The sequence below is a fragment of the Amblyomma americanum genome, chromosome 3, assembly GCF_052857255.1.
Source record: "Amblyomma americanum isolate KBUSLIRL-KWMA chromosome 3, ASM5285725v1, whole genome shotgun sequence".
NCBI lineage: Eukaryota > Metazoa > Arthropoda > Arachnida > Ixodida > Ixodidae > Amblyomma > Amblyomma americanum.
This window is the reverse complement of record NC_135499.1, coordinates 182,338,366-182,350,499: the sequence shown is the minus strand read 5'-3', so window position 1 is coordinate 182,350,499 and position 12,134 is coordinate 182,338,366. Positions and strand designations below refer to the sequence as shown.

The following is a 12,134-nucleotide window of genomic DNA, read 5'->3' as shown; positions in this document are numbered from 1 at the left end:
TAACACCGCGACAGCATAAAAGCGTGTTACACCTTGAAAACCATTACCCGAGGTGGAGCCAGGACCACCTACCGGTCAGTGCGCTGCCGCCAGTCGTCGTTGGAAGCCTTCCCCTCAGCCTGAGACGGAGTCGGTTTCTTGCAGCTATCCGCAGCAATTTCCGGAATTTTCTCAAGCGTTTTACGATATTGTCACCAATCACGATACTTTCAATGAGTGAAAACCATTCAGAGAAACGGCGTTGGAGCGTCACGCGATCTGACGCGCGAGCAAGCCGTCAGATCCACGCGAACGCATCGAAATGAGCACAGCAATCCACGCAGCTTCAGCGATCAATGCTCTTTATTCTCTTGCATCATACAGTTGCCAGCGCGGCTTTTCTTTTCTTAAATATAATAATAATAATATATATAATAACATATAATAACTCGTATGTACAACTGTGTGTGTTTAAAAAAAAGAAGCCTTCGCCGGCACAAGAAACAAAAAAATGGCGCCTCGCACCGCGCGCGCGCACCACACAAGCAGTGGGCGGAGTCGGTGCGTATAGCAGCCGGCAGCATTTGGCACTCACACTGCGCTTTTATTTTTTTGTTTTGTCATGTCCTTTCTGTGTAGTGTTCTCAACGGCCGGAAGCGAAAGAGCAGTCGCGGCGCCTTAGGCTTAGAAAACTGTACAGCACAATAAGAAAAATATGTACAAAAATGTCGACTCTATGGCAAGACACGCGGTGGCGCCCGGAGCACACGCGTCCGCGGCCCGCCGTGTTCTCAGAGGGGGCGCGCAGGCACGCTTGGCACCGGGCTTGGCACGTATACAGGATGCATAATACGGTGGCTGTGGCAGGTACGTGGACATCTTTGGTTTCCTCGCGTCCTCCGCTCGCACGGCACCCCCCTTTCAGCCCGAGTGCTGCCTTATTCGAAACTTATTCGAAACTTCGCCGCCAGCTGAAACTTTCGCCGTACACTGGACAGTGGGTGCGTTTGGGTAATCGTACACCCTGAACAGAAAGGAGTAAAAAGGGAGTAAATGCCCTCTAGCACACCCCCTTTTATGAAACAGAGTGCGTTATAGGACAGCTTACTCTCTTTTTACTCTCACATAGGCATATCCGTGTTAAGAGTATTCGGTTTGCGCCGATTGGTTGACAGGAGATGACGTAGGCGCGACGCAAAACTATAGGCTGGTCTTACTAGGCACGCTCTGCTTCGCAGCTTGAAGCTCGCGGTGGCGTGAAGTCGTTTCATGGAACAGCTCGAAAAGTACCATGCCCAAAAGATGGCGCCCTGGTTCTTGTTATTTGCGCGATTGTGTTTCCTTCGCTTTTTGGTTTCTGTGGGGGCGCATATGAACCAAATCGCGGTTTTGCTATTTTCTGTAAAACTGCTTCCTAGTGTGCGTATTTTTTCAGCCTCAGACCGAAGTAAACAGCTTGGAGGTTGCTCTTCAGTTTTAAGACGCAAGCGTACAGGACACGAGTTTCCCTACGTCACAGATTAGTGAGAAAGTGGAAATACGGACTAGTAGAAATATGTCCGGCCAATAGAAATATGAGAGCAGGTTGTGAGCGCTTACCACTTCCCGTGCGCTTTAAACGGGCAGAAATTTTGCTGGGAATATACCGGTTTGAAATTTTTTCTCACTTCTTTTTCGATCCTGAGACACAGCTTTTCAGCAGGATAATCGGCAAGGTATCGAACTTCTCGTTGTGCACTACCGCCTTGGTTGGAGCGATCCCGTCGAAGAAATCTACAGGGGTCATCTAAGGTACTATTCAGGGCAGAAATTCTTCATGACGCGCGAACAACAATCTGTGCGTATTGGAGCGACGTTTAACAACGATCGCCTGAGTTACTAGCGCACATTAAATAACCCAAGTCAAACTTTCACCTTCACAGCTGTGGCCTAGAACCATCGACCAATAACAGAGCTCCGCGTTTGGCTACCGCTCGCGGGTCCTGTGAGGACTTTTGTCCCCGAAAGTACGCAGTAACGAAGACGCTGCCAAATTGCGAGGTATGCCTACTCGCGAAAAGCACAAATTCCGCTTCCTTTTGTTTTTGCAAGCGCACGACAAAAGCGAAATAGTCGAATCTAGCATTGACTACCAGAAATATAGGCTGCTGCAGCCTACTCTCAAGTCTGCTACAAAGGAAAAGGCCCGTGGCAGGACGAAAATGCATTAACAGGCCCCAGAAAGAAAAAAAATCATGCAAACGCAGCATTTTCGGGGGAAAAAAAATCTCGGCGCGCTCGTCATCATCACTGACGGAGTAGACGAAGTGGATTATTCGGTCGCAGCTCTGAAAACTACGAAGGAACGAACAACGAACGTGACGTAGCACAACACAGCGTCACCCTCGTGCCAGCGGTGCGGGGGGCCAGCATGCAAAGCGAGCCTCGAAGCGCTCCCAGCATCCGGAAGCGCTTCGGATTCCGCTCATGGCGCTTGTGTTTTGCTGGGCATGACGGCAGCGACAGGCGGCCAATTGCGCCACTCGCCGTTCTTGTCTATGTTTAGCACGACGACGCCGAGCAAGGAACACTTTCACGGCATTGCGCGCCGCGCGCGAAATGAGCAGCTGCGTCGCTGCCGTCAACTGGGCGACATGTGGCTTCTTTGCGCGGGCCTCGGAAACGAGAAGCCCCGCGGGATGTCGTTTGCGCTGGAGGGTTGCGCTCACTTTTGCCTTCAACTTGGTCGGTTTGTTTGAAATTAACCGAGGGCATATGTTCGCATAGCGGTGTCCAACATAGGCGCCATCTCTTGATACTCATGCGAATTAATCACCGCGCTTGTGCTCGCATAGCTGTTATGGGGTTCCGGTGACTTTAAGCGGTCACAAACGTAGGTGCCATCTTTCGAGGCTCGTCCTTGCGCCTGCTGGAACGCACAAGATTGTTTAAAAAAAAGGTTTAATTGTTTGCAATACGAGTTGCGTGCCGTGCATTGCGTGGTGCTTTGTTGGTAAAGCGTTCACACTGGTGAGTCACGGAGGTCGTGCGGCCTTTTTGGTCGCAAAGCGACAGTCGCCAATGGTCACTTTGGTTGAAAAACGACTGTCGAGGGGAAACTGCACGCTGCTGGACTTTCCTATCCAGCGATTCGAGTCCCAAAGCGGCTGAATCAACCGGCGCCGCCTGGCGAGTTGTTGTGACGCTTGTTCCACATACACTCTAAAACCTAAACATAAAGGAATAAAAAAGATGTAAACTGTCCTCTAGTGCACTAGAGGACATTTTACTCCTTCTTTACTCCCATATAGTCGTATTCGTGTTTAGAGTGTACGGCTTCGCATTGCCGGCAACGTCAGTCCCAGTATAAGTTCTTGTTTCGATAGAGACCGTTACGGAACAGCGGCTAGCAACGTCGCACTCGTCGTTTTCGGTCGCGGACTCGCATTTGGTCGCGCAACCTCCGTGACACGTCAGTACGAATACAGATTACAATTGAACCTCGTTGTAACGAAGTTGAAGGGGCCCGGCGATTACTTTGTTATAGCCGTAGCTTCGTTATAACCCGTGGTGACCTAGCTTCGAATGGGAATCGTCATTCCTTTGTTATATCCATTATTTCGTTATAACGAGGTTCGACTATAGTTGTATTTATCTTACGCCCAGTGCTGCCTGAGCGCCTTCAGACAACAGCGAAGACCAATTCTGGTGGTTACATCATACGAAGAAGTCAGGTTGGGTTTACAGGAAATGCGTACTCACATGATCTCGTGCAATCAATGTTAAGCGTTTAACATGGAATGTAGCTCTACGTCAGCACTATAAAGCGCTACCCACGACTCCGAAGCGTTCCACAACATGCCGGCGGTGCGTGCGAAGGGGTACCGCGCGAGGAGTGAGGGGTCCTGCTGCGGATGTCAACGCGACCACGGGCTGCAGTGCTCTCTGCACCTACGATCTCCTACGACTACTCAGCCAAGATTTTGGTTTAAGGCAGGAAGCGATCAGGTAAGAGACGGTTGAGCTTGAAGCGCGCGCCGTTCGTATGTACAAATATACTCATATGGGGCTCCTTTAAACGCTATACTTCTACTCGCTACGTGCTCGGCTTTTATGCGACAGAGGGAGGAGGCTGGTGTGTATAAAACGGGTGTGCTTGCATAAGGTGTGCGCGGCCGCGCCCCCCCAGAAGCGACGCTAAGGCTACGGGCAAATGTGCGAGCGCAAGGCTGCCGTGATTGTCGCTCTACTTAGCGCTATTAAGCGATCTGTGCATTGTGCGTGTAAGCGCTTACGGAAAAAGCGTTCGCCAAGCTGAGTGGGCATCATTCGTTGTCGGCGAAACAGCGAGATGTAGTCGGAGCACTGTTGCTTAACAACCGGGCACTTCGGAGAAAGAGGGGAACGAAACAGCGAGAATGTGATTTCCGTTGAACATCGACTGTCGGTTAATTAAGGGGTTAATTAAGGTTAAGTCAGTGGCGTGCTTCTATTTATTAGCACAGATTGAACCTAAATTTTCGAACGTCTCCCAACGGCGACCACTGCTGTACGCGAGTATTCGAAAAAGGGAGTCAAATAACATCTTTAGTTTCGATCTATGGGCGACTAACCATGTTGAAAAAAACTCCAGGCGGTCATCAAAAACTTACAAACGCCCACACAAAAAAATCTCAGTTCTGCCCTCGACTCATTCAAATTTGAACTCGCTTGTACAGAAGCTTATAAGACACAGCATTTTTGTTCGCAATCTGACAGCAGCACTAGGCATTGGGCGGCGCTGTGAACGGGACACATCGACTCTGGTAAATTCGTCGATGCAAAACAAGAATAAACAATAAAAAAAGAAAGAAGTGGACTTCCCGCCACAATCATGCAGCTTTTGCATGCACATCTTGCTGTTTGTCATCATTTCTTACTTCGCCGACGGCCGACCAAGTATCCCACAAATATGCGAATTGGCACACATAAATTATCAGCTGGGCATATAGCTTTATAATTTTTTTTCAGGGTTATAGTTGTTAACGCCCCGTCACTCAATTCTAAGTAATCTATCCTAAACCAGTAACAGCAACGCACTACCGTTCAAATCCTGTATCTCCTGTCAGCCACCCCTTAGCTTTCATCATGTACCGTCTATGTCACACAAACACTTTGTAACCACTGCTTGCAATTACCGGTTTTGTTGCCGGGTCCGGCAGGACTCCTGGCGACTACGCCGCTCTGACGCTGTACGCAGTCGGCAGAATTGTCGCCACTGCGCCACCAGAAATGTCACCAGGAGCGCTACCAGAACCATGCGACGCTATTGTGGCCACTCGAGCAGGACTAGTCACAGACGGTACTTTTAAAGAATCCTTGCTTTGCCATCCCACGCAATTCGAACTCTTCGAAGGCACCTTTTGTAAAACTCTTAGGCGAACTGATGCCGAGCAAATTCACTAGTATTTAGTGAGTGACACACTGACCGAAAAGCTCTCGCGGGCTATAGTCGGATACAACTCAAGACGAAAGAGGGGGTGCCGCTAAAGCGAAGCCCTCCAGCCAATGGTGTCGATCGATTTTCATGACTACGTGGCTGACCAGATTAAACAGTGGTTATTAACTGTTCATCTGCCACCCCCTGCAATTTCACGCAAGCAGGTCCAAAAGGATCGGTCAAGGGGGAGAGGGGAGAATTGGTCGACGCCTTTGGCTGGAGGGGCTCCTTTGAGGGGAATTTGCCGCTTATTTCTTGAGTTGTATCCGACTATGGAAACCACGGGCGTGAACATGGGCTTCAGCTTTATTTGGGCACAGCTCTATTGTATGCTATATGTGCGGCTTTCAAGCTTAGCATGTCATGCACTAGCGCCGGCTAAGATTTTTGCTTGGCACGTTTTGAAAAGGACGCCTCTCCGGAACTATAGCTACTTTTCCTCTAAGACTACTCGCTTTAAAATGCTTGAATGCGGACGTACATACTTCAAGGGCAAGTGGAACCGCAGTTCCCAAGTCCACAAAGGACAAGGCTTCAAATGTGATGTTCGTGAGATTTATTTTTCTCACGCTCTATGTAAGAGAAGATGTATCTTATCAAATAGCTAATGCTCTGGTGAAGACAGCTAAGATGCTAAATGGTTGTAGGCAAAGTGGCACAAAGGCAATGCTCGAATGGAGACTACAGGGTCCCCAAAAAACTGGCGGCAAGTTACACTGCTTGCTAGTCTTGAAAAACTACCATGGCACGCTTCTATTCGGTATGTCCTCTAGCAAGCGGTTACTCCCGACGCAGTGCTGGCAGGCTTTACGTCTCGGTGATTTAGGTACTTTGTGGAAGTACGGCAGGGCGCCTTTTTGCTAGCAAAAATATGGCTTCATCATTCAAGCGAAAAAGCAGGAGCACGGAAGTGTGCAAGCTACAGCAGAAAGATTTCTCACATGCACGCATGTAATACCACGCAAAACCTAGACTGGCGCGTAATTGGTCTTTCCTCATTCTAACCTACACCAGACGCTTGTACATCACAAACAGCCGGCACATCAAATGCATGGCAATGGCGAGGTATAAAATCAGTACAGTGTGATGCGGTATCTGGTAAACTGAAATCGAACAGGCTAAAGGCTACTAAATGCATCGCCTCTTCATGGCCAAGTCCAAACTTGCAGAAGCTGAATATATCCAGCCGAGTATTACAAAATAGGCGCCAAAAGCATACAACAGTCTGTGTGAATGGTATTATTAGAAAAATTCTCTCGACTATCTGGCTGAATGTCACAATTAGCCTGCAACATTGTAAAAATGCATTGTTGGGAACAGCTCAAGAGTCGGAAAAAAAATTGCAACAAATATGCAGAGAACAGAACATGTGATACAAGCAGCTCTCGCAATGACTAGGTGCCTGCCTCTTTACCACACGATTCTACTGGACTGACGCGAAGTTCCATCGAAGGTGTGCAATTTCCGGCGCAAAATCCCTCCGCAATTTCTCGCGCGTTCACAGGGAACAGTACACTCTTGCTTCCGAAGTCGGTCGGAAGCAGGAGGTCAGAAACTTGTGTGCGACAGTGACAAATTACCCGCTAGCATCAAAGAATCCAACAGTCCCTTAGGCGCAAGTAAGCGGGATTCAACTATCTTCGGTTTTGATAACGACTGGCCTAGTGAAGTCAACGTGAGTAATTTGGCACGGCAAACATCGTCAGAGCCTTTTGACGATGTACGCATATTTTGGCACGTAACCGCAGAAATGCGAGCTGCAGAAATATATGCTGCGCGTTAACAGCTGACTGCAGTGGAAGTCGAACGACCCAGCGTGGCCACCGCAGCGCGAGCCAACAAGCAACAGCTCTTCTTCTGCCAAGCACTGTCTTGCGCCGCAAGGCGGAAACGTCTCTCCGCGGACGCGGCAGGAAAGGAGAATAAATAACCGAAGAAAGAGAACACCAGGAGAACGCGCGTGTGGGTGAAGAAGGTGGTAGCAATGCTGGAAGCCCTCCTGCTGGGCGCGGGATTGCACGACGTTTCAGACGAGCACCACACCCTTGTCCGTGGCGGCGTCGCCGCTGCTTCCGAAGCAGCCGCGGAGGCAGACGCGGAGCACGCTCCGGTGTCGTCCCTTGTGCAGCGCCTCGTGGAAAGTGGCGGCCGTGGACGGAAGCTCGCTGTCCTTGCGCAGAAGCCGGGCGGCCAGCAGCACGAGCAGCACGAGCACGGAGCCGCCGGCGATGGGCACCGCGATCACTGCCGCGCGGAACCACACCAGGCGCGTCAGGGAGCCCTGCTGGTCGCCGCCCCGCGTCCTCGACTCTGCGCAGAGGGGACGGGCAGTCAGCGATGCGCGCGCGAACCAAGTGCGTCTTGCCGAGATATACATGCACGTGTGAACAACACAGCACTGAAGAACAGCCTCACGCTGCAGATATAGCCTGGCCGTATTTGTCACACAACGGTTCCACAGCTGTAAGCTCGATCTTCTCTATTAGGTCTTCTATGAAACCTGCTCTGGACGAAAGCTTGGGCAGCAAATGCCCCTGCTAGCACGGATGATGTTACAGCATTGTCACGTCCCGGCATACAGCCCTAGTGCCGGGAAATAGGCGCCCGTTCTGCGCGCCTGAACTTCCTTACCTGAGGCACCCGGCTCCGGGAAGTCCCTCTGGAAGTTGCACATGTCTTCGCTGCAGCACTGGCGACCCTCCAAAAGAGGGGCCTCCAGCAGCGGCGACGGCGGCGCGCCCTCGGCGGGTGCCTGGCAGCCGTAGTTGGCGTCGCCTGAGACGTCGGCCAGCAGGTCGACGCAGCCGTGGCGGGGTGCCGTCGTGGAGGCGGCGTTCAGGGAAGACGTCATCTGGACGCCGCTCTCCGAGAAGCAGAGCCCCAGCTCAGACTTGCACATGTAGCCCGTGGACACGCACGGCGCCAGGTTGCAGTGGCAGCGTATGTCAGCTGAGAAGAAAGTACAGGCGCGCTTGCTTGTCAACACGCGGGCGCCACCACATTTGTCAGCATACAAGCTGATCACTCGCTTATTAAGCCGTTTTATTCAACACGGCAGGTAAGCCAAGAAGCCGGCAGTACCAACGCACACACCCTTCAGCAAAACGCATTTTTTCCCGACACATTAATAAACTTGGAACTTCAAGGATACGCTTCGGTAGCCAATATAGGCTGACGGAAACAGAGGCGCACGCGAAACGGCTTTTCTCAGTATTGATGAACTGCCCTTAGTTTTCACAGCGAAGCCAGTCGCTATGTTAACTTAACAGAACGAGACAGCCTGCCTCAGGTTCCTCCTTCGCTGTCCACGTAAATTGCCACTCAGAAAGCTTGCGAATAGGAATATCATTGTCATTGATGCCAATAGAGATTTAAGAACGCTCAACGTTACAGGGAGATGTCTGTGTGCTGTATACTTGCGAGCTACAACGGTTCTATAAAACTGCCAGGTCACTTTTCTTGGTTCTGAAACAGCTGCCGAGCAGCGGAAAGTGAAGTGGCCGGAATCTTCCACTGCCAAAGACAGCATCAGTCCATTCGCAATGCTCGGAAAATGTTCTGGTCTCACAGGAATGCCGTTGGTACTTTTCAACAGTCTGTGGCAAATAAGTCAGCGTTTCCCTTGTGAAAGTGCTATTAGACGCCAGTTCTCCGCGCTGCGATAGAAAGCTCAGTATACGTACCATACGCGCAAAATAACTATAACAATAATAATAATGTCTTTATTTTTCTATCACAAGGATTTATGAGGCAGAGAGGAAAAGATAGGATTCTATAGCTTGACAAGCTCTTGCCTCCCCGAAACAAAAATACATGATATTGAAAATAAAAAAGATCCAACCAGTATAACCCTATGAGCAAACATTCGGTAGCAGGACATGGAAAGAAAATAATAGTGCAAGACAAAGAGCAGTTTTTACACAAACATAGACCTTCATAACAAAAAATGATGTACATGGTATAATGACAGACATTTCACACAATTTGCTAAACCAGCTCACAAATAATTTCCGCAAACTGACGCGAATATTTTTGTCGTATACGCTCGAGAATTCTGACTTCGGCAGAGGCTGAGTACGTATAGAAGAGTGTGTATCACTCGCCGTATCAACCTTGAGTTTGGCGCATGATGGCCCGAGTTGCCTACGTGCCATAAAACTCAACACAACACTCGCCGTATTATTCGCCGTGTCCGTGAAGGACAATTTCAACGCAGACATTAATAAGATGTGGCGATGGAAGCAACACGTCCAAGGCAATAAAAAGAGGCAAGCTTAACCCCGCAAGAGCGAATGACGACAATGCAGGCCTAAAGCGAAGACAACAATGCAGCCTACAACGCAGCTACCACGAGCAGCGTTCGCTCCGCAGGGGTCCGTGCTCAGGCGGGGGGTCCTGCCTCGTTTCTGTCGCCGATACGACTCCTTCCCTCGCCGCCCCGTGGAAACCCTTTCCCCGATTATCCCGTTCCCCTTCCAAAACCGAAGACCCCTCGCCATGCATCGTCGCCGGCTCCTCTCAGGCCCCCCTGCACGGCTCCGGCCCAGACCTCGAGGTTCTTGTGGACATGTGTGCCCCGGCTCGGAATAATGACGTCGCCCATCAGACGCGCCGCCGCCACTGTCGTCGTCGACGACGACGCTGGCCCGAACCCGCGGCGGTGTGCGCATGGATGCGTGAAGGCCCGACTCGGCGGCGTCACCGAGCGCCCCGTACCGCCGTGCCCGCTCCCCCGATCGAGAGCGCTCGGCAACGCCCTCCTCTACTCTCCCCCTCCCCGACCCTCCTTTTTTTCCTTCTTGGGGGCTTCCTCGCCGCCGCCGCCGCCGATGCGACGCCTCCTTCGCTTCCTTCTTGGCAAGTCGTGGCGCCTCGATCCATGCCCGCCCGCTTGTTTATTTTCACGTCCTCTTTCCATCTTTCTTTCTTTGCCAGCCTTCTCATCTCCTTGCTTTTCTTTTGCACATCGCTCTTCTTCTCTTCTCTCCTTCCCTTTTCTTAATGAGGAGAGCGGGCATCGGCGGCCTCGAGCCAAAACAAACTCGCGCACGGGGGTCCTCCTCTCCCCTCACCCCGGCTTTGGACTGCGGGCGCTGGCTCTGACCCCTGATGATGAGCGATGGAAAGCGTGCCCCGCTATATGCGATGAGGGGGAATGGGAGGGATTCGATCTGGCTAGCTGCGCGGGTATTTAGCCCCGTTTCCGAGTAATTGCGATAGCAGCGGGATATGGGGCTTAATTCACTCGCTGCAGCGGCGGTGCGGGGGCGGAGTGCGTTCGCCCTGATTAAGACTCGCGGCGGCATTAGGGCTTCGCATTACGGATATTGTTGCCGGGCATTATCTTGCTCGCTTTCTCTCCACAGGTCATCATCGTTTTTACGTGCTCCAAGGCCAAAAATTGAAGGAAAAGAAAAGGCAAGCGCTTTCAGTGCTTGTGTGCAGGTAAAGCTTGCAAGGCTCGCGATAGAGGAAACGAAGTTGGTCCTGACTGGAGTGTTTGCTGCTTGCAAGCATAGACATTCTCTGTTGACAGCGACACTGTTGTGTCCAGCAGCTATGAAATGCCAGAAAAGCGGAATGAGATATATTGCTGCACTTCGACAGGCAGGCTTACAGGCGGGTGTCTTTTCCTAACTCATGTTCCAGAAAATCAGCACGTTTTATTTATTTATTTATTTGCGCCGCGATGGCTTAGTGTTTATGGTTCTCGGCTGCTGATCCGAAAGGCACGGGTTCCATCCCGGTCGCGACGGTCTTATTTTGATGGAGGCGAAATGCTAGAGGCCAGGGTACTGTGTGATGTACCCGCTGTAGTGAAGCCACTACAGCGTCCCCATAGCCCGAGTCGCTTTGGGACGTTAAACCCCCATCAACCATCATGTTAATGCCTCTACGATTAAGTACCATCAGCGCAGCAAGGTTAGCCAGCCTCCAGTTCACTTGGCTGCCTGGCATAGGGAAAAGGGCACTGGGGGACGAAAACAGCAGTGCGGACACTGACACCGACGGAAACCAGACACCGATGCGCGAAGGTGTTTTCGAAGCGTTCGGGAATGACTAAAGGGTGCGCTTTGAACTTCCCTGCGCTACTTATCCGTCGATGCCTGGCCGCGCATCTAGGCATCAAGAAAATTCAGCTTTTTTGGGGGGCGTTCCGGAAACTTTGTGGGCACCTGTACGCATGCACTAGAAATGGCCCCTCTACACTATCGAGTCAGTATAGAGCGGCACTGCAAAATAGAGACATTTAGAATAGGGGAGCACTATCGGTTAGATGGGTATGGGAATAGCGGGGCGCGTGCGCAGGACAATAACCCGAGGGTCGTTACTGTCCCGCACCTGCACACTGGTTCCCCTTCCAGCTTGAGCAAAGCCCGTTAATCGAGTTCAAAGCTCTGCGCGCGCGAGGCTTCCGCTGCCCCCAGAACTTATCAGGCACTTCGCCTGGAATTTTTTTTTTTCGGAAGGGACCCAAGGTAACTACTTATAGGTGGCGGGGTTGAATTTGAGTTCAAGGAAAAAGAGCCCCCCCCCCCCCCTCTCTTCTCTCTCTCTCTCTCGGATACGTGCCTGCAACTTATTAATAATAACAATCACATGTCTCACTGCTTCCTCTAAGCAGTAGGGTCCCCCTGTTCTAAATGTCTGGGGGCAGCGTAAGCTTCGCGCGCAGGAGCTTTAAACGGGGTCGGC

General features: G+C 51.2%; 1 protein-coding gene across 1 annotated transcript in view; it reads right to left on the bottom strand.

Annotated features, from left to right (window-relative positions):
- Positions 1-326: 326 nt before the first annotated feature.
- Positions 327-12,134, bottom strand: part of LOC144125583 (uncharacterized) — a 34,355-nt gene continuing 22,547 nt past the window's right edge. The window contains exons 2-3 of the mRNA XM_077659075.1: positions 8,070-8,387; positions 327-7,748 (exon numbers count right to left, since the gene is read on the bottom strand). Of these exons, the coding sequence (XP_077515201.1) occupies positions 7,465-7,748; positions 8,070-8,387 (602 nt within the window). The 3' untranslated portion in view covers positions 327-7,464. The remainder of the gene's footprint in view (positions 7,749-8,069; positions 8,388-12,134) is intronic.